The sequence below is a fragment of the Oncorhynchus keta genome, chromosome 10 (genome assembly GCF_023373465.1).
Source record: "Oncorhynchus keta strain PuntledgeMale-10-30-2019 chromosome 10, Oket_V2, whole genome shotgun sequence".
Classification (NCBI taxonomy): Eukaryota; Metazoa; Chordata; class Actinopteri; order Salmoniformes; family Salmonidae; genus Oncorhynchus; species Oncorhynchus keta.
Window position 1 is genome coordinate 14315049 of NC_068430.1, and position 22968 is coordinate 14338016.

The following is a 22968-nucleotide window of genomic DNA, read 5'->3' on the forward strand; positions in this document are numbered from 1 at the left end:
TGGCCTATTTATTACCTTACCTCCTCATGTCATTTGCACACACTATCTTTTTTCTATTGTGTTATTGACATGTTTATTCCATGTGTAACTCTGTGTTGTTTGTGTCGCACTGCTTTGCTTTATCTTGGCCAGGTCGCAGTTGTAAATGAGAACTTGTTCTCAACTAGCCTACCTGGTTAAATAAAGGTGAAATAAAAACATTGGTGCAAAGAAACTAAATGCAGATTTACCCAACTCTGAGGAGACCGAAGAGATTTCCACAGGTAGCCATTCCTGAATTAAGGCCATTCCCTCAATTATGTGAGGCACTGGATCTAGGACCCCTGTGTGTACTTGGCCTATCCACAGGCATTACATTAGAAGGTAAATCAGGGGTATTCTGGGTAGTGCACATTTCAGTTGGTGGTACAGTAACCGAAAAAGGTTGGGAATCACTAGTGGGAGGTATGGCTGGAGTTTTTGTAAGAGAGCTTTATAGATAAAATAAATCATTGAATTGACCTACATAACTTCAAAGAGAGTCAGCCTACTTTCTGTAAAGAATGCAGTGACAAGTACTGCACCTATCACCCTTAATAAAACGGTGTGTTATGTGATAAGTGGCTAAGTTTGCGTGTGTGGGTCTCTCACTGCAACCTCTAGATACTCCTCCTTCAATATACACATATTTGACAGTATCTCAGCAGAATTTAGCCTTTTTGATCATATGCACTTTGAATGTATTGGTCCTGACAGGTACAGACACACAACCAGTAGGTGACTACAGTTGGCTAAGTAGAGGACCAATCAACACCTTTACTTACTGAAGATTCTACGTCATGGTGGACTTTAGAAGAAACAAAATTGTGTGTGTGTGTGTGTGTGTGTGTGTGTGTGTGTGTGTGTGTGTGTGTGTGTGTGTGTGTGTGTGTGTGTGTGTGTGTGTGTGTGTGTGTGTGTGTGTGTGTGTGTGTGTGTGTGTGTGTGTGTGTGTGTGTGTACGTTTGTGTGTGTGTGTGTAACAGTACATGTGATGCATTTGCTTACATTATGCACCCACCTTCGTCGTCTTCACTTTGTTGCCCGTACTGCAGCTCCAGCCTTTCAGATCAGGCAAAACTTTACACTCCTCCCCATCCATACATGGATGCATCTGACACCACCACTTCTGGGCAACTATGGAAGCTGCAAGAGGCAATGAGAGAGGGACACAAGTGATTAAAGTGTGCCCTTTACAAGTCAGTGAAAAGATACATCCACTAGTAGACTGCAGTAACAACTGAACCAACAAAAGTATGTCTGTTTCTACAAACATGTCAATAAAAGTGAATGGAAGGTATTTTGATACACGACTGATAGTACAGTAGTGAGAGATCCTCCATGACTGACAGTAGAGTAGTGAGATCCCCCATGACTGACAGTACATATAGTGAGAGGTACTCCATGAATGACAGTAGAGTAGTGAGATCCTCCATGACTGACAGTACAGTAGTGAGAGGTACTCCATGAATGACAGTAGAGTAGTGAGATCCCCCATGACTGACAGTACATATAGTGAGAGGTACTCCATGAATGACAGTAGAGTAGTGAGATCCTCCATGACTGATAGTACAGTAGTGAGAGGTACTCCATGAATGACAGTAGAGTAGTGAGATTCTCCATGACTGACAGTACAGTAGTGAGAGATACTCCATGACTGACAGTAGAGTAGAGAGAGATCCTCCATGACTGACAGTAGAGTAGTGAGATCCTCCATGACTGACAGTAGAGTAGTGAGATCCTCCATGACTGACAGTAGAGTAGAGAGAGATCCTCCATGACTTGACAGTAGAGTAGAGAGAGATCCTCCATGACTGACAGTAAAGTAGTGAGATCCTCCATGACTGACAGTACAATAGTGAGATCCTCTATGACTGACAGTACAATAGTGAGAGATACTCCATGACTGACAGTAGAGTACTGAGATCCTCCATGACTGACAGTAGAGTAGAGAGAGATCCTGCATGACTGACAGTAGAGAAGAGAGAGATCATCCATGACTGACAGTACAATAGTGAGATCCTCTATGACTGACAGTATAGTAGTGAGAGATACTCCATGACTGACAGAGTAGTGAGATCCTCCATGACTGACAGTAAAGAAGTGAGATCCTCCATGACTGACAGTAGAGTAGAGGGAGATCCTCCATGACTGACAGGAGAGAGAGATCCTCCACGACTGACTGTAGAGAAGTGAGGTCCTCCATGACTGACAATAGAGATCCTCCACAACTGACAATAGAGTAGAGAGAGATCCTCCATGACTGACAATAGAGTAGAGAGAGATCCTCCATGACTGACAATAGAGTAGAGAGAGATCCTCCATGACTGACAGTAGAGGAGTGAGGTTCTCCATGACTGACAATAGAGTAGAGAGAGATCCTCCATGAATGACAGTAGAGTAGTGAGATCCTCCATGACTGACAGTAGAGTAGAGAGAGATCCTCTATGACTGACATTAGAGTAGAGAGAGATCCTCCATGACTGACAGTAGAGTAGAGAGAGATCCTCCATGACTAACAGAGTAGTGAGATCCTCCATGACTGACAGTAGAGTAGAGATCCTCCATGACTGACAGTAGAGTAGAGAGATCCTCCATGACTGACAGTAGAGTAGAGAGAGATCCTCCATGACTGACAGTAGAGTAGTGAGATCCTCCATGACTGACCGTAGAGTAGTGAGATCCTCCATGACTGACAGTAAAGTAGTGAGATAATCCATGACTTGAGAGTAGAGTAGAGAGAGATCCTCCATGACTGACAGTAAAGTAGTGAGATCCTCCATGACTGACAGTACAATAGTGAGATCCTCTATGACTGACAGTACAGTAGTGAGAGATACTCCATGACTGACAGTAGAGTACTGAGATCCTCCATGACTGACAGTAGAGTAGAGAGAGATCATCCATGACTGACAGTACAGTAGTGAGAGATACTCCATGACTGACAGAGTAGTGAGATCCTCCATGACTGACAGTAAAGAAGTGAGATCCTCCATGATTGACAGTAGAGTAGAGGGAGATCCTCCATGACTGACAGGAGAGAGAGATCCTCCACGACTGACAGTAGAGAAGTGAGGCCCCCCGTGACTGACAGTAGAGATCCTCAACAACTGACAATAGAGTAGAGAGAGATCCTCCATGACTGACTATAGAGTAGAGAGAGATCCTCCATGACTGACAGTAGAGAAGTGAGATCCTCCATGACTGACAGTAGAGAATTGAGATCCTTCATGACTGACAGTAGAGTAGAGATCCTCCATGACTGACAGTAGAGTAGAGAGAGATCCTCCATGACTGGCAGTAGAGTAGAGAGAGATCCTCCATGACTGACAGTAGAGTAGTGCGATCCTCCATGACTGACAGTAGAGTAGAGAGAGATCCTCCATGACTGACAGTAGAGTAGAGAGAGATCCTCCATGACTGACGGTAGAGTAGTGAGATCCTCCATGACTGACAGTAGAGTAGAGAGAGATCCTCCATGACTGACAGTAGAGTAGAGAGAGATCCTCCATGACTGACAGTACAGAAGTGAGGTCCTCCATGAATGATAGTACAGTTTTAATTTTTTTTATTTAACCAGGCAGGCTAGTTGAGAATAAGTTCTCATTTACAACTGTGTCGTGTCTTTACTATCATTAACTGAAGACTTATAGTTTTTATAAAAGATTCTCTGTAATTAGTATTACGCGATTAGACTGATTAATCATGTAACCGTAATTACTAGGAAGTCGGGGCACCAAGGAAAAATATTCAGATTACAAAGTTATAATTTCCTAAAATAACTTTTCACATATTTTATCTGATCAATGAGTCTTCAAATTAATTAATTATTTACTTTACCTCACGTTAGTCTCATTCCAAACGCCATAAATTGTTGGTTATCTGCACAAACCCAGTCTTCACTATGAGTCATCCATACATCAATTGTCTTAAATCATTTCTTCATTACTAACTAAGTAATTCACAGAAATGCATAAACAAACAAACAAACAAGGTAAATGTGGTTACATGAAATGATAGGAGAATGTGCCCTAGTGGGCTAAACCGGCATGGCGGCTTGTTAGACAAAAGGGGAAGTGGGGGTCGACTAAGAAGTCACTACAGAGTGATAATTGTAACAATTGAAATGCTAATCCTTTACAGATGAACGCTCACTCATTCGGGAACAATTGCAATGAATATATATATTTACGCTCAGTGTCGTCTTGATCGCTGGTGAAAAGTTTGTTTCTTTTGTAGAATTGTCCGTCTCTCTCCCTCTGTCGTGGTTATAGTGGTTAGTTCAGAGTGACATTCATTCGTTTCGTTATAGAGTGGATGTTTCGGTGGTTGTCGTTCTCATAATTCCCTGCGGGAGAGTGCAGATGCTCTCTGCGCACTTGGCAGGGATTGCCTTGACAAAATCGTCAAAAACTTCCACCTCTTTGACCCCGTTCCCGGGAAAGCCAAACGACACTGGTTCTGCGACTCGCAAACATGATAGCTCGTTGGCTAACAATATCAGACAAGCTCGAAATGAACATCCACAAGCCTACTATCACCGGCTTCGTTCAGCTTAATTTGGTATGCTCACTGAAACCGTAATGGAAGATCTATTACCATTTAAACAACTGTTCCTGTCAAACATGTCTCCCAACTTCATTAACTACTTGGGCATGTGGGGTAAAAGATGACGATCAAAGGGGGTGGCTACCACGTAACCACCACCCCGACAACCACCGCCATAATAATAGCTACGAGGAACGTCCCCAATCTAACAGATCCCGTAGAGATCAACCTAGCCGAAATGCCCCTGTGCCTAACTCTCACAAACGGTCAGGACCTAAGGGTAACAAGTGTAACAAATTGTTCAACAATGATCTAAACGCTAACCAAAATCATCTAGAAGCTCTGATAAGAGATGTACTGCATCGCAAGATATCTGAGAAGGATGACAAGGATAAGTCATCATGACTAGGTGTAAAATTGTTGGAAACCAAGTCCCCCAAAACTTTTATTTTTTAATTTTACCCCTTTTTCTCTCCAATTTCGTGGTATCCAATTGTTTTTAGTAGCTACTATCTTGCCTCATCGCTGCAACTCCCGTACGGGCTCGGGAGAGACGAAGGTTGAAGGTCATGCGTCCTTCAGATACACAACCCAACCAAGCCGCACTGCTTCTTAACACAGCGCGCACCCAAGCCGGAAGCCAGCCGCACCAATGTGTCGGAGGAAACACCGTGCACCTGGCAACCTTGGTTGGCGCTCACTGCGTCCGGTCCGCCACAGGTCAAAACCAACCCAACAGACGTAATCACGAACGGACCCCCTACGGGAATCGTTCTCCGCGACGACCCAGGACTCCTCATAATTAACTGCAGAGGTGTATGTCCGCCTACATGCAGAGAATGTGTCCCGCCAACGCATTCCACCTGCAGCGCATTTGAGTTGGGCCGGGGCTGACTGGACCAGCCAGGCAATTAACCACGCCCAGCTAGACACTGCCCATATGTTGGCCCAACTCCAAAAGTTCACAGTAACCCAGTCAGAACTAGCAGAGCCCAGGCGAGAGAAACGATTCGTCGGGGCGCTACTATCGATAGGGGCAGCCGTAGAGTCACTATTTTCCCTAGGTACCACTGCCGTCAACGCAGTCAGTCTAGCGACAGTCAAGAGGAATGTTAGGGAGATTACTGAAGAGATGCCACTTATCCAGCAGCAGATGAAGGCACAGCCCCTCAGATTGCAGCATGTGGGAAAGTCTCTCCAGGACACTATTCTGGTGGTCAACACACGCGCTACTCTCCTGAACAAAACTCTCCTGTTTGTAGGATTTTCTCTGTGAAGTTAGCTCTTCTATGGACCACTTGGCCATGAATAGAATCCCCTCATATCTAGTGCCCCTCTCAATGGTGCACAACATATTGACCTCAGCTACTTCAACCCCAATACGGCCATAACAGTCACATTTTGCCTATAGTCTGGGGTCGGCCATCCCAATACACGTTGGTGTTGGTCGTAATGAAGTGGGATTTCTACTGACGCTGCCGGTTGTTGAACTGGAGAATATCTACTGATTGAAAACAGTTCTCAATGTAGGATTTTGGCGCAACAGCACCCACGTAAAGATTGCCGCCCCCCAGTTGTAGCTTACCAGGAAAACAACCCAGATTTCTATCTCACCCCAAACCTGTTAATGTGTACTCTAACCAAAGATGTCCACTACCTCTGTCCTAGCAAACCGTTTGTTTGGGATAACACTGAGCATCATTGTGGTATTAAAGCTATCACCAGCGAAGAACGCTGTAGAGCCAAACTAACAGCCAGGGATGGGACCACCACCACACAAGTGGAGGTGGTAGGGAACCGATGGTTGGTCAACACACCGTTCGCGTCCGCCACTATGACTTACGAACGCCATGACTCCATCACCCAATTGAACCTCCCCAACCAGACTGTGTTTGCTAAGGTACCTGAGGGGGCGATTATTCACATAGACGACCTCGCTCTATACCAACTTCCCGACGACACAGAGATTGAAATGCCGGACGCTTTCGCTAAACGTTCCCTTGAGTTACCACAAGACATTCAAAACCAAATCCAGTACGAGGGACCCATGACTGTTGGTCTTAGCGTACGGGATGAGGCACTTTTAGTTGTCCAGACTGACTACAGACCGAAAGATTGGTCTGTTGCCCGCTCTTGGACGGTGCCGGACAGTATCCTGACCATGATCCTTGGTCTTATTTCCCTTGGCGTGTGCACCTACTATGTACACAGGCGCACACGTGCAATGGAAGACCTAATTAGGCCTTATACCAGGATCCTCCGTGGGAGGGATCGATTCCGATGTTTGGAAAGTTAGCAATAGATCCTGAAACCCCCTTAGGGGGCCCAGTCCCAGCCTCCTCTCCTGAACTCATTAGGTCAGCCCAGTAATGTGCCCAATGTAAGCTTTGGCCTTCAGGGGCCAAGTTTTTCCAAGTGCCTTAACTACCCACCTGCAAGTAGGATCACCATAGACATTTCATTATAGACAATGCCATGATAGAGTAATTTAGCCAAGACCTTGGACATACAGTATATAGAACATAGTCCAAATTAGATGATTAAGGTGTGGTAGACACATTTGGTATACTTTTATGTTTTTATTCCATTATTTTTCATTTCATTTCCTTTGACACTTAGGAACCAGTAGAGCCCAATGCCGCTCATTTGGGGAGGAAATGTAATGATGTATTGCCTGAGTGTTGTGCGTTATTAACGTCTGCCAAGTTACTGCCTAGGTCCACTAACCGGGATAACCGGACGACGGGCCGGAACACAGAGCTACTGCCGAACCTCCCGGGTCCATTCTGGTGGTGGTCCGCAGCTTGCGGAAATCCTACCAGGGTGAACCACCAAAAGGGGGGGGGGGTGGACTGCTATGATGATCCACAAACCAGGACATCCGATGGTCATTCTTATGGTGGGTTGCAACATACAGAATCATTCCAAGTTGAACCTACCAGAGGGGGACTGTCATGACTGTCTTGGTCAGGTTACAGGAGCCCACAACCCTACAGATTATCTCTCAACCCCAACAGAGGAGGATAGATCTAGGGTTCTGATGATGCCCCTCACGGCCCTAAATTTCAGGCCACAGACAAATTCCTTTGTCCCGTTACTATGGATAACCAGCCTCAGAACATTAAACATGAAATAAAGGGACTTTGGAACAATGGTTTCCGTCAGCCACAATGGTGGTCATGACGATAGATGGACTATGAAAATGTATGTCATTTTTGTTCTGTTATTAAAGGTTAATAGATGACGTTATTACGAAAACATTGTAATGTGAAGGGCTTTCCTAGTATATGTCTGATGTTTATACATTGTACGTAGTATGGAAAATATCCAAATCAAAGAGAATGTTTTGGGGAAGATGAAATGTTAAGATAGTTGTCTAAAATGGGATTTGAGAAAAACCTAACCCTTGCCTCATTAACTTGGTATGCCCAGAGAATTTCCCTAAAGGCGGTTACGCCCACTTCTGACCCTAGGGTATAAAACCTGTGAGTATAGAATTTAATACAGAACTACGTGACCCCAGCTGCAGCAGGGTCTGAAAAAGTCAACCAACCGAGAACGCAACGCAAGTTTCAGGACAAAGAAATCCTTTTCAACCCAAGCTACGGATGAGTAGCTGTGTCTAAGTGGGTGAATTCAAGTCGAACCACCTAGCTTCCATCTCCCATTGAATCGTGGTATCTAAAGGGTTTCATTCCTATGCTGTGAGCTCTGAGCTTCAGAGCTGTCTGTCCTCAGAAGACCCCTTCCAGAGAAAAGGGGAGGGAACAGACTCCTAAGCCAAAAGGGACATGGACACCGGGAGGACGAGCAATGAGGTGCGCAGGAGAAGTGCGCCATCGAACAACAGAACGGTCCACACAGAGAATCCCCGGAGATCACCCCCCACATAATTACATCATTATATTCTGACCCATAAGAGCGGCAGGTAAGGTAAGGCTAGGGTTAGAATAGCATAGCTGACAAATTCACCAAATGTATATTTCTCTTGTGTATTTTTTTTTCTCTCTTTTGAAATTCCCATTGTGGGTAACACGCGCCATAGTGTGTTGGCCCGTTATACTAAGTTCTAATCAATAGCCTATAATGTGTTTTGTCTATGTGTATCTTTTATCATCATTTTAGCTTTTTAGTAAATAAATATTCAATTAAGATTGGTGTGGTACGAATTCATTAGTGGGACCCGGATCCGTGCAGATTCAAGGGTTATACGACGTTCAGATTATGAGACTGATAGAGGAAACTGGTTAATTAGCGGCTTTTGTAAAATCGATATTCTGAAATTCTTTGAGTTAATTTGGGAAATAGAAACTCAATAAAAACTAGTTTTCCCATGGTGCCCCAGGTTAATGAGTTAATAATTGCTTGATTCAGTTAATCACGTAATTAGAAACTTGTAATCATTCGATGAGCAACAGTCGTCACATTAACTAATACAACGTCACGACAATAGTCTAAGAGTTTAACCATGTGGTATGGTTAAAAGATTCAGTAATGGTCTACAACCTTTTAATCTACCTAATGGAGAAAAGCATGGTCTGGTGATCATTTCTCAAAGTTGGGTTTTATTCGGAATGGCAGAAAAGGGCTGTGCCAGAATGTCTGACCCTAACTGGGCTCAGGGGCGGTCCAGGATGTCTGACCCTAACTGGGCTCAGGGGCGGTCCAGGATGTCTGACCCTAACTGGGCTCAGGGGCGGTCCAGGATGTCTGACCCTAACTGGGCCCAGGGGCGGTCCTCTGATTTAGTTCACTCCAATCCTCTTTTTGAGTTTTCCTTCATTACAGTCCAAAATCATATTACACCATTTTACAAATAGTATCATACTCACTCATTCATCTTATACAACAATTAGATGTAAACCTCCTATCTGAGGCTATTATATAAACAGCATTATGGTAATGTGGCCACACCGTCTCCCATGAGCTTCCCCAAGTTGTGACAAACAGACCAGTTCATAGCTGGATTCTTCACCGACCTTTTATACTTTCTCCGGAACATGAAATTTGTTCATACCTCAAGTTCTGTGAGGTGGAAGGAATTGCTTTGTTCTCGATGAAAATGTACTCTCTCTATACTGTGTCCATGAGGAGATCCTCAGGAATTTACGACGTCTCTCTGACCACAGCAACCTAGTTGAAGGAGGCAAGGGGGAGGCAGGGAGAGGGGGATGGGGCTTGCTATACCCAAAGATGCCAACCTCCCCCATACCCCCCTGGTGGCCAACCCCATACCCCCCCTAATGGTTTGGATCTTGTGTGTCCTGCAAGATACAAATCAACATAAAATCATGAACACGTGATGTCCTGTTTGTAGATCATCGTTACATGATGTCCTGTTTGTAGATCATCGTTGCAGTTCCCTCTGGTGGTTGAACTTGGTAGGCTTCTCTGAAAGCGGAGCAGTTCACCACAAGGATGGCAGTTGATGTCCGGTTGGTGATCGCCGTTGCGGTCCCTTCTAGTGATGTACCTTGGTAGGTTCCCTGGAAGCTGCAAAGTACCCCAGAGAGGGCCGGAGGATGTCCTGGTTGGTGATCGCCGTTGCGGTCCCCCCCCCACCCCCCTCTGGTGGTTTACCTTGGTAGGCCGCCACAGGGATGGGCCGTGGGTGTCTGGATTTGGGGTCGTCGTCCAGACTGGAAAGATCTGGGCAGTAACTTAGGCAGACACACTCATGAAATATATATAATTACATTCATTCCCCAATGAGCGGCGTTGTGTCACTAAGTGATGGTTGTATGGGGACTTTGTTTATGGCGCTATCACTTCAAAGGAACTGAACCGAAAAGGAATGAAAGCATAAACAAAAGATATACAAAATATAGTTCTCACACAAAAATCATCTAATTGGACTGTATTCTATATATGTACAATGTTCTGGCAAAATTACTATCATGGCATTGTCTCTAATGCCATATCTAGGGTTTTCCTACTTGGTGTGTTGCTTAGGCACTATCCTAAGTTGATAACTATATGATAATTCTACAGCTGTAAGGCACTACTTTTGGGCAGTCTACAGGGATGACCTATGGACTTCTGGGAAGAAAACTGGTGAGTGCTGTAGAGTCAAAGGCCTAGAAGTAAATGTTCAACTTTACTAAGGCTGGATCCTAGCATAAATACTAATTGGACACAATCGCGCATGTCAAACAAGGAAGAAAACCTGGAGGTCAGTCAGAATTGGTGTCCAGGGAATCTGTAGTAGTTTTTACTACAAGTCACTGTGTCTTCCACTATTGTAGTGGTGATAGGTATGAAGTCTATTTCATAGCTATGTTATAGACGGAGGAGCTAACCTCACAGCGGAAGTACTCTTTAAGTAATGGACCAGTCGTACGTGGTGTGATCATGGTTAATGATTCTAATAATATTCCTCCTGAACAGAGGATTCTATTTATTAGTGACATGTGTTAACCATTGTAAGAGTGCACTGGAGATTCCCTTCCACGTGTTGCAATCTGAGTGACTCCTATGTCGCTATTGTCAAGGGTAATTTGATTGGTTAGGTCTCTAACCTTCTTACTGATTGTAGCTAGACTGACTGTCGCTGGTATTGTACTCGTGCTCAAAGGGACCAGTTATCCTACAGATTTATTCTGAAATATTATACTACCGGAACACATGATTGGAGCATTATACTAGTTGCATTGAAGTTGAACCTACACATGGCAAGGAATGATTATTGTTGACATTTGTTTTGGAGGTGGACAAGTCCACTGGACTTCCTTTACGACTAGTGTGGTACACCTCAGTACTCTCTTAGATGTGTTCTAAGACAATACCCGTCTAGGGGCCTGTCTGCTCCTCACTGTTCTCATAGGGGAGTTTACAACTCGATTTGATTTATGCTCTGGCGGCCTCGTACAGTGTTGTCCGTAGTCTCGACCCCCCCAACGGCCTCGATGAGAATCATCATGGGTCTGGGCTACTATTTCCGTCCCCTGTGTGTCTCCGGACTCCCCCACCAGCGGGTGGTGTTGGTGTCCGAGGGGCAAACGAAAAGGTCGGACCCTATGTACGAGTTGTCAGCGGCCACGTTGTTATGAGAATGGCTGTAACCTTTCAATCAAATCACCAGGTGTATGTGCTTCAAAACGCTCAGTGGCTGTCGAGGCATGTCAGTCACCACCGCGTCCGCGTGTGGCAACCTCTTCAGTACCTGCAAACTGAGATGAGGATATCGGTCTGTGTTTCAGCAGTGGGAGTCATCGGGTTAGTTGCTGGACTGATGCCATTTGTGTCATTGTAAGGGGTGACAGTCCCCAACAAAGCGGAAGGTGTATCATCGTAAGCAGAATATACTCTGCGCATCAATATTTTTCTTGCTGAGACGGCCGCAGTGCTTGCGGAAGTGTCCGAAGGGCAAGAGGAGTTCATCTCAACTACCGTATTGCGCGACTGCAAGGAGGAGGGAAGCTGCTTATTCACTGAGACAGCTGGCTCGAAATCATGAAAATAATTGTCAATCAGGTTGGCTGATGGAATGTGTCGAGATGTCGTAATATCTCCTTGGATCAGATTCTGCCCCAAGAGGTTTTTAAACGTATTTTTCCCAAGGGGTGCTTTCGACAGATACCCCTTGTGAATGACTGCATTGCAGCTAGTGTTAGGGACCGGCAGTGTGATCTGTGGAGAAGGCACTGTGGCCTGTGACCATCCCTGGTTGGTTTTCCAATACATCAATGTGAGTAACCGATCCATCAAGTCTGCTCCAAGTAGCAGGGTTACAGTTTCAAAGGCTGGTAACATACACAGGGTGAATGAGCGATACGTCCTTGCAGTGTAGTTTCAGCATGACTCTCAATGTGAGAAACGAGGTAGTCTGAGTGACCTCTTGAAGTGTAGTGCCGCATCGTTCCACTTTTAACCAACGTTTAGTTGGCTTCAAAGCCCTTTTAAGATCATTAAACAATGTTTGAGAGATGAGTGATATTGTAGCACCCAAATCAATTAGCGCAGGTCGATTCTAGCGGTAGTCATGTTGATGGCAACGTACTTTACAGTTATTTCGACCGCAGAGGTTATTGGAATCATGGTTTCGTGGTAGAAACTGTTGTTGTGCGTCATCTCTCAACGCTCCAATACCTGATAATGCACCCTCTAACTGATGTGAGTGCTCCTGGTCAAACTTCAAAACCGAGTGGTCAGGGCTCTTAGCGTTGTGAACTTTTGATGCCTCAAAAGCTGTGCTTGCAAGCTCTCTGAGTTGTAAGATAGGCAAGCCAACATGGGCGGCAGGGCCCAAGTAGGTAATGAAGGTAGGATACATGTTCGACAGGAACATTTGTTTAAAAGGTAACAGGCTGTAACAGGCTTCCATGCCTGTTTCAGTGAGTAGGCCAAAGTAAGCTGAACGAAGAATATGGTAGTAAGCTTGTGGTTGTTTGTTCCGAGCTTGTTTGAAGGTGTTAGCCAGTGAGCTATCGTGTTTGCGAGTCGCAGAACCACTGAATTCTAATTTCAAAGCTGTGGCAAGTTTAGCGTAGTCATGTAGCACATGTTGCTGTTGTAGGCGAATGAACCTTGAACCTATTCGACGTTCGCTTCAACAGGTAAACCCTGTCAGAACCCGTAGCGTTTGGGTAGCCATCCAACACGTCCTCTATGACAGCTAGGAATGTCTCAGTATCGTTTGGCTGACCTGGAACGGGGTCAAAGGTGGGGAAATTCTTGATGAGTTTGTCAAGGTATTCCACGCCAAGTGGGCGGAGAGAGTTGGCTTCATCCTGTGGAGAGATTGCGGCCGAAAGGCCAAGAGAAGAAGCCAAGCCTTGTTGTTGTTGTTGGCTAAGAGGCGCAATATTACTAAGTGCCGAATGGCCAAGAGGAGAAGACTGAGGGACACATGAGGGATGCAAGGTCTGAAACCTATCGTCTTTACTCCTGTGAGTACAGGGCTCCGGTTGCTTGGATTGGTAGTCCCGCTGTAGAGCGTGACCATTCTGGACTTCCTCCAGATGGTACCTAAGGGTGGTATTCTGCTGCATTGCAGAGTCCATTTGAGCGCTTAGAGTACGGATTTTGGACACATGAGTGTCACACTTGCTCCTTTCGGTCTCAAACTTATCTGTCATGGTTTGCAGATAGAGGTCTTGAGTACGGAGTGAGAGATTCAGTGATGAGATTTCCTCCACTTGCTTAGAAATGAATATTTCCATCTTCATCACCTGAGTTCTCTCATCATTCATTTGGTCAGCGACTTCAATGAGTTCTGCTGATTTCTCATCCAACTTTGTCATTGTGTTCATTAACTGATCGTCTTTCGTCTGCAGCGTTTTGAGTAGAACCGTGTTACTCTGAGTAACGTTCAAGAAAATTTCATGCATGTTATCAAGTTGAGCGCTCCTGTTTGTAGATAACTCTTTATCTAGTTTGGCGTGGACATCATCGCACTTAGTTCTGTCTAAATCGAGTTGTTCCTGTAGCATATGATTTTGTTCCTGTAGAAGATGATTTTGTTGAAGAGCTTGTGCCTGTTCATTGTCATACATTTTTGCAATTACATTTAATTGTTCAGTTTTCAAGCGCAGTTCCATAGCTAGCAGAATTTTTCCCTTTTCTGCATTTGTCATTGGTTTCCCGGTTCTCTCCCTCTGTCCCTTTATGTCTCCCATTACCTGCTCGTGCTTCAGCTGTGCACTGCAGTATTGGACAGATGCCAATCTCGGGTGGCAAGACATATGGGCTAGACTGGCGAGAACCTTTATGAGGCCTGCGCCCGATGGTGGATTTTGGAAAGCGTTATTGTCTGCTTTTCCACTAATGGCATAATTAGGGTTGGTATTGCTGCTGAGTTCAGAGATCAATCCATTTGCGAGTGGAGGTTCAGTAATTAGCGGGTGAGTGGGGACTACCCCCTCTGATAGCTTGCACATTATTAGAACATTTTGGAAGGAAAAAATGTTTTTCCTAATTTTCCAAAGTTTGGTTTTGGAATATATTGGGAGCTGCAAAGACGATTTTAATCTATTTATAGATGTTAATGAACCATCAGTACTGGACAGTAGCGTGGAAGTTGGACGTGAATGAATTTGCAAAAGCAAATTGAATTAATCAATGATAATGATTAATCATACCTGGATTGGCTATCTGGATATTAAAGTTTAAATTAACCTGAGAAGTTGGTTCATCCAGGTTACTATTGCAAAGTTTAAGGTGTCTCATTTAATTGGAAGAACCTAGAAAGGTATGTTCGACAATTTAAATAAATAAATTGAATGAGACGATAATACCCAAGCAATTGAGATTGCTGGATTATCATAAAGATAATGTTAAGTACATTTACCACTATGGTACACTTTCCCCTCAGGCCAAAGCCATATGCAGAAGATGAATGTGCAAGTAGAGATACTGGTGTGCAAAGGAGCAAAAAAATATTACAGATGTGCTATGTACAGGTGCAATGATCTGTGAGCTGCTCTGACAGGTGATGTTTAAAGTTAGTGAGGGAGAGATGAGTCTCCAGCTTCAGTGATTTTTGCAATTCGTTCCAGTCAATGGCAGGAGAGAACTGGAAGGAAAGGCGTCCAAAGGAGGAATAGGCTTTGGGGGTGACCAGTGAAATATACCTGCTGGAGCGTGTGCTACGGGTGGGTGCTGCTATGGTGACCAGTGAGCTGAGATAAGACGGGGTTTTACCTAGTAAAGACTTATAGATGACAGTAGTGAGAGATCCTCCATGACTGCGAGCTGACTGGCTGCTTGGCTGCCTGGCTGGGCTGTGTGTTTCCAGAAGTGAATTACAGTCCGTGGGTCAAAGTCAAGACCATGAACACAGTGGCAGGAGCGGAATAAACAGAGTGACTAGTGCAGGTGGGAGAGGTGCAGAGCTCCAAGGTCTACAGCTGCCTCTAAGGAGGCCTGTAGGGGGTAAGGATTCCCTTGAGATTTCTAATGCTTCAGCAAGCAGTGTCAAGACGGGAGGAAGCCCCTGTCAGAGCCATTACAGTACAGAACACAAGACAGGGATCGATTCACCTGTCGGAGGGGCCACTGAGGACATGATATTAAATGACCTGTCCCCCTCTCTACTCCAGTGAATCAGCGCAGCAGCTCCCCAGGTCTTAGTGTCTCATAATCCAGCAGACAGACTGCAGGCCGACAGCATATAGTTGGCTGGCTCAGTAAGAAGTTGACTGGGTCAGTTTGAAGTATCCTAAAACAGATCACATACAGAATGCTCTAAGACAAGTGCTCTAAAGAGCTCTTAACCAATTACATTTTTAGATTGTTCAGTAGATTGATCGGTAGATTGTTCAGTAGATTGATCAGTAGATTGTTCAGTAGATTGATCAGTAAATTGATTAGTAGATTGATCAGTAGATTGATCAGTAGATTGATTAGTAGATTGATCAGTACATTGTTCAGTAGATTGATTAGTAGATTGTTCAGTAGATTGTTCAGTAGATTGATCAGTAGATTGATTAGTAGATTGTTCAGTACATTGATCAGTGGATTGATCAGTAGATTGATTAGTAGATTGTTCAGTAGATTGTTCAGTAGATTGTTCAGTAGATTGATCAGTAGATTGATCAGTGGATTGATCAGTAGATTGTTCAGTAAATTTATCGGTAGGTTGTTCAGTAGATTGATCAGTAGATTGATCACTGGATTGTTCAGTAGATTGATCAGTAGATTGTTCAGTAAATTGATCGGTAGATTGTTCAGTAGATTGATCAGTAGATTGATCAGTGGATTGTTCAGTAGATTGATCAGTAGATTGATCACTGGATTGTTCAGTAGATTGATCAGTAGATTGTTCAGTAAATTGATCGGTAGATTGTTCAGTAGATTGTTCAGTAGATTGATCAGTAGATTGTTCAGTAGATTGATCAGTAGATTGTTCAGTAAATTGATCAGTAGATTGTTCAGTAAATTGATCAGTAGATTGATCAGTAGATTGATCAGTAGATTGTTCAGTAAATTGATCGGTAGATTGATTAGTGGATTGATCAGTAGATTGTTCATTAAATTGATCGGTATATTGATCGGTGGATCGATCAGTAGATTGATCAGTAGATTGATCAGTAAATTGATCGGTAGATTGATCAGTAGAAAAAAATATTTTACCCTAAATGTGACCCATCACCTGGATTCGGTCTTATGTAGCAACATTTGAAATGGTACTTTCTACATAGGATAAGAGTAGACTCCGAGCTACAAAATTGTATATCATACACTGCAGTTGAGGAACAACGGGAAAGTGAGTCTGCATTGAAAGTTAATAATCTTGTAACCCCACTTTTTAGAAAATGACCCATGATATTTTTGGTACACCTACTGGAGAGCTCTTCTTTGTCTACACCCGTTCAGAATTGTTCACACCCTCTTTAGCCTTAGCCTCACCCATTACTTTAAGGTTTCACATATGAGGCCATGTGCTAAACAGAGTGAATACGTAGTGTAGTAAACAACCAAAGATTTCAAGTCTAGAAGTGGTGAAAGTAGCAGCAAAAAGTAGTAGTATATTGGCGTATATTCTAATCTGAATTTGGTGCAGGTCATGTTGTACTTTACATTACGGTCTCTGGTAAACACCCACTCTATCAAATAAAATCAAACTTTATTTGTCATATGTAAAGGATACAGAAGGTATAAACCGTACAGTGAAATTGTTACTTGCACAGTGGAGTCTTGCATAGTGGAGTTAGCTAAACAATTAATCATCATCCCAACTCATAATACCATGCACCATGCATGAATCTGCAGGTAACTAAAGCTAACCAACTAGGTTCAATGTTAGTTAGCTAATATTAGGCTATAACTAGCAATACAAATGGCTTTCTGAGATACAAATAATTGTACTAAACAGATCATACATGTAACGTTAGCTAGCGATACACGTAACGTTAGCTTGCAATGAAAAACAACTTTCGGAAAAGATTTGAAACATATAATATCTGAAAATGTAGCTAAACTCTTACCCGTATACATTGATGAACATTTCTCCCTCTGTCATGGATGCCATGGTTGCCCTTAATTTGAAGATGTAATCCAGAGACAGGTGCTTTATACAACAGCCTTCTCTGTTCTCTTTTCGACTCTCTCCGTATTTCGCAATCATCTCTCTGCTTCCACCGGGCATTCCACTGATTTCAAATCTCAGTCAAATTCTTCCGTGACAACAACACTGTTGATCGTTGTTTCTTCCCCTATCACGGTCATCAGAAGACTCTACAATTTCTAGTTCAATGAAAATGTTTTTTTTATACCTAAATCCGGTATTTCCTGACCATCTGATTTAGTCAGAGAGAGTCAACATGGCACAATCGTCATCCAGAAAGTAGTCCATCACAACCTTTTCCCACTGATCTTTGTCAATAGCGCAATTATCTTCAGGGCAGCAATGCAACACTTCGGTTATTCATGATATCTTAAAAAAGAACGCTGTGGTAGAAAGGATTATCCACACATATTGAGCAGCTCATGTTATAGACAGAAGCATGTTACATGGCAGACCAATCCGAACTCATCTCTCGACATGTCCAGCTTATCCATTTTCTCAGCCAATAATGGATAGCAGGAAGGTTCCTGTATTTTTCTGTGGCTAAACCAACTAGGCTCAGAATTTATTCATATTTACAGATGGTATACACGTTTGCTATTAAGGCACATGAAAGATCACATGTTCCAGAAGGCATTTTGGCAAAAAATGCATACATTTTTAAAAAGTATTTTAAAAAAACGTTAAAATCTCTTTCCTGTGAAGTAGTGACGTGCAACATATTCCTAGCTTCTTAAACGGGTAACACATTTAGAAAATTTGAAGAAAGCATTTGAAACAACACTATTTTTAGGTGATACATGAGTGAAACTAGACCAATGTTGGTACAATATACAGCCTCTTACTGTGGTGTTAATCCTGTCAATAAAAAGGCAAAAATACGAGAGAAAAAACAACGACTGTACCGTCCACACAAGATGGGGCCGCTCTTGTTGTCCCGGCAACCTGTCCGGGGAAGCAGGAACATTTCACCGTCTGGGATCTCTCTTCGATCTTGTTCTTGTTGCAGCAGCGGTGGGCGGCAGTCACTTCACAGGTCCCTGCTTTGACATGCACTGCAAACACAGAGGTGGTTCCATGTTAGAATCATGTTCAACACTCCAGCTCCTGCAGAACAAACACTGTAAGTTACAGCTATGTCTGTAAGGACAGATCTCAAATGACCCTATTCTCATTAGTGCACTCTGTATGTGTGTCCCAGGTTTGAACAGTCACATAGGGCTGCCACATAGGGCTCTGGTCAGAATAGGGCACTACATGAAAAAAGCAGTGGAACTGGCTTTGGGGTCCATATCTGAATTTGAGGGATACAGGGAGACAAATACTGTACCCTACAGAGGCATTGAAACACATACTCTTTGTATGTACCCTACAGAGTCAATAAGACACATCTTTCTTTGTACCCTAAAGAGTCTATAAGAAATCTTTCTACAGTATCTACACTTCAGAGTCCAATCCAACTAAAGCAATGAGTATATTGATTGGGAATATCCCTCTTGATCTTAAATGGCCTTTAAAAAAGCCAGAGAAGAGTGGGGAGGAGGAAGTGTATTAGAACCGACCAGGCAGGGACCTCTATATAGCTGACCTGCAGCTCACTGCAAAGATACATCTCTTGTGTACTTTCATGCTTAAATTGTTCTCCATGTTGGGGGCCTTTTCCTTCCTGCAACTGATGAATTATGCATAGGGAAAATCCTTTAAAAGCTGAGAGGGCCACAACTTCAGTGGTGAGAACACGGACAATATAGTCATTGCTTCATGAAGTAAGAGATATAAAAATACCCAATATAGATTGGTGCTGAATTATTAATTCCAAGTATAAAATGTAGACTTTTTTTGTGGAGATGTTTGAACTAGCAAAGCATCAATCCACAGCAATGTTAACAGAAATATGTTGTCGATGTTGTGTTTTTAAATGCCTCCTTTGATGTAAGGAATCGTGGACTGAAAGACCACAGAATTGTTGTGTCAATTGAGTTTACATCAATAACAGTATGACCTGTGTTATACCATTTAAAGAATGAGCCTTTTAATATTTAGAATAATAATTTACTGATGATATCCTTCATGTACACAGTTGTCTTTTTAGATTAAAAAAATAAAAAATAAATCTATTTGTGTCTATTTCATATTCATTACCTTTCTTCTTAGTGGGCCTATGTGGAAGTCTTTAGTTTTTTACACATCATTGTCAAGGGGGAAAACGATTAAAAGTTTCAGTGTTATTTTCAGATCAGCCTTAATTACGCCTGTAAAGATTTTCAATTTGGGACCTGAATTGAAAATAGATTGAAAATGGGCCTCCATCTTGTCATTAGTGAGCAATCCAAAAATCTAATCTACAACATTACAAACATTTTGCTTCCAATCAATAAGGGGCCATTCAAATTCCAACAAAAGGCCAGTTAACAATTGGTGATTGAGTGTTTTCCAGCCAACACAACCTTACTGATGCAAACACAGGTGAGGCTCTTCGTCTGTGATGTGATTATCTTTAAGCCACAGGCATACCCCTGGGTCACAGTTTAAATTGCTCAAATTGAGTATTCAAACTTTTTTGAAGAGGGGGAGATGTATGTGACTGATACGTAATCAATAATGGTCCAGTAAAGCTCTGTGTCACTCAGTCACTCAGTCACTCTGTTACACTGGGAGATAAACAGAACAATCGAATGTCAGAGTTGAAGGAAATTATCTTATAAGTGATCAAGAGGAGAATTTGAGAACACACAATAGATTCAGAAAACTGAAATGTCATAATAATAGCTACCAGTGATTTCTCCATAATAATTTGATCAACTTGTTCACTAAAATGTACTGAGCATTCCACAGCAGTGAACTTTCTGCTCCAAACCGAGCAGCCATGTTTGCTAGCCCTGCATGGCTAGCTTTGCCAAGTCACCCGGTTCATCGGCTGCGCCTCCACCCTACGCCCACCAGGCTATTTGTGGTTGAGAGAAGGAGAGCCAGCGCAACAGAGCTACCGTACAGGGTTAGGTCTGGGCTGGATAGCTGGAAGACTGGAAGGGTTTACTCATTAAGGTGCAGTTGGCAGCATGCAGCCAGAGCTGTGAGGAGAGGAACCTGTGAAAAATACTGATTAAACCTCAGGCCTCAGCAGCCCTCTACGGGTCAAGGTCACTGACTCAGGAGTCAAACCCCACACCAAGCAGTGTGCATGGTGGGGAGGGGGTAGGGGGGCAAGGTGAGGGAGATTATGGTGTGTGTTACAGGGGTGAGGTGAGGGGTGAGGCGAGCCTTGGTTGGTAACTACACACAACAAAGAAAAGGCCATAAACTGGATGACTGCTGATCCTATACCCTCAGCCTATTGGGAGAAGGTGGAAGTGAAGTGTTGGAACCCTTGACATTTTCCACATTTTGTTACGTTACAGCCTTATTCTAAAATGGATTCAGTTGTTTTTTTCTCATCAATCTACACACAAATACCCCATAATGATAAAGCAAAACCAGGTATTGAGACATTTTTGCAAATATATACAAAAACATTTACAGAAATATTGAATCTGTACTTTGCTCCGTTTATCTTTCCCTTGATCTTGATTAGTCGACCAGTCCCTGCCAATGAAAAACATCCCCACAGCATGATGCTGCCACCACCATGCTTCCCAGTAGGGATAGTGCCAGGTTTCCTCCAGATATGACACTTGGCATTCAGGCCAAAGAGATCAATCTCGGTTTCATTAGGCAAATAATCTTTTTTTCTCATGGTCTGAGAGAGCTTTAGGTGCAATTTGGCAACATCCAAGTGGGCTGTCATGTGTATTTTACAGAGGAGTGGATTCTGTCTTGACACTCTACCATAAAGGACTGATTGGTGGAGTCCTGCAGAGATGGTTGTCCTTCTGGAATGTTCTCCCATCTCCACAGAGGAACTCTGGAAATATGTCAGAGTGACCATCAGGTTCTTGTTCACCTCCCTGACCAAGGCCCTTCTCCCCAAATTGCTCAGTTTGGCCAGGCGGCCAGCTCTAGGAAGAGTCTTGGTGGTTCCAAACTTCTTCAATTTAAGAATGATGGAGGCCACTGTATTCTTGGGGAATTGTTTTGGTACCCTTCCCCAGATCTGTGCCTCGACACAATCCTGTCTTTGAGCTCTATGGACAATTCCCTCGACCCGACCTCATGGCTTGGTTTTTGCTCTGACATGCACTGTCAACTGTGGGACCTTATATAGACAGGTGTTTGCCTTCCCAAATCATGTCCAATCAAATTAATTTACCACAGGTGGACTCCAATCAAGTTGTAGAAACCTTTATACATTTTAGAATAAGGCTGTAACATAACAAAATGTTGAAAAGGGTAAGGGGTCTGAATACTTTCCGAGTGCACTGTATACACTAGATGATCAAAAGTATGTGTACACCTGCTTGTTGAACATCTCATTCCAAAATCATGGGTATTAATATGGAGTTGGTTCCCCATTTGCTGCTATAACAGCCTCCACTCTTCTGGGAAGGCTTTCCACTTAGATTACTGCGGCTTCCATTCAGCCACAAGAGCATTAGTAAGGTTTGGCACTGATGTTGGGTGATTAAGCCTGGCTCACAGTTGGTGTTCCAATTCACCCCAAAGGTGTTCTATGGGGTTGAGGTCAGTGCTCTGTGCAGGCTAGTGAAGTTCTTTCACACCGATCTGGTGGCAGCAAGTTTTACACCACTCCAGCCTACACTTGGTATTGCGCATGGTGATTTTGTTTGTGGCTGCTCGGTCATGGAAACCCATTTTATAAAGGTCCTGAGGAACAGTTGTTGTGCTGATGTTGCTTCCAGAGGCAGTTCGAAACTCGGTAGTGAGTGTTGCAACCGAGGACAGACAATTTTCACATGCAACGCTCTTCAGCACTCCGTGGTCCCATTCTGTGAGCTTGTGTGTCCTACCACTTCGCTGCAAAGCCAGTGTGGCTCCTAGACGTTTCCACTTCACAATAACAGAACTTGCAGTTGACTTGGGCAGCTCTAGCAGGGCAGAAATCTGATGAACTGACTTGTTGGAAAGGTGGCATTCTATGACGGTGCCACGTTGAATGTCACTGAGCTCTTTGGTGAAGCCATTCTACTGCCAATTTTTGTCAGCAACAGGTGTTGCTGAAATAGCCAAATCCACTGGCTAATTCATCCCCCCTCCTTTCCCCTGTAACTATTCCCCAAATTGTCAACTTACCTGGTAAAATAAGGGTTCCAAAAAATATACAGTACCAGTTGAAAGTTTGGACACATCTACCTATTCAAGCTTTTTCTTTATCTACTACATTGTAGAATAATAGTAAAGACATCAAAACTATGAAATAACACATATGGAATCATGTAGAAACCAAAAAAGTGTTAAACAAAAAATATATACATTTAAAAAGTAGCCACCCTTTGCCTTGA

General features: G+C 43.4%; 1 protein-coding gene across 2 annotated transcripts in view; it reads right to left on the bottom strand.

Annotated features, from left to right (window-relative positions):
- The window catches only part of LOC127932128 (chemokine-like protein TAFA-2), a 171397-nt gene that overhangs the window by 24732 nt on the left and 123697 nt on the right, over positions 1–22968 (bottom strand). Inside the window, exons 3-4 of one of the 2 annotated variants that reach the window (XM_052526534.1) lie at positions 18478–18627; positions 1040–1164 (exon numbers count right to left, since the gene is read on the bottom strand). In XM_052526534.1, coding sequence (XP_052382494.1) covers positions 1040–1164; positions 18478–18627 — 275 coding nt within the window. Of the gene's footprint in view, positions 1–1026; positions 1165–18477; positions 18628–22968 lie in introns of both variants that reach the window. The other variant, XM_052526533.1, reaches the window with a different exon arrangement.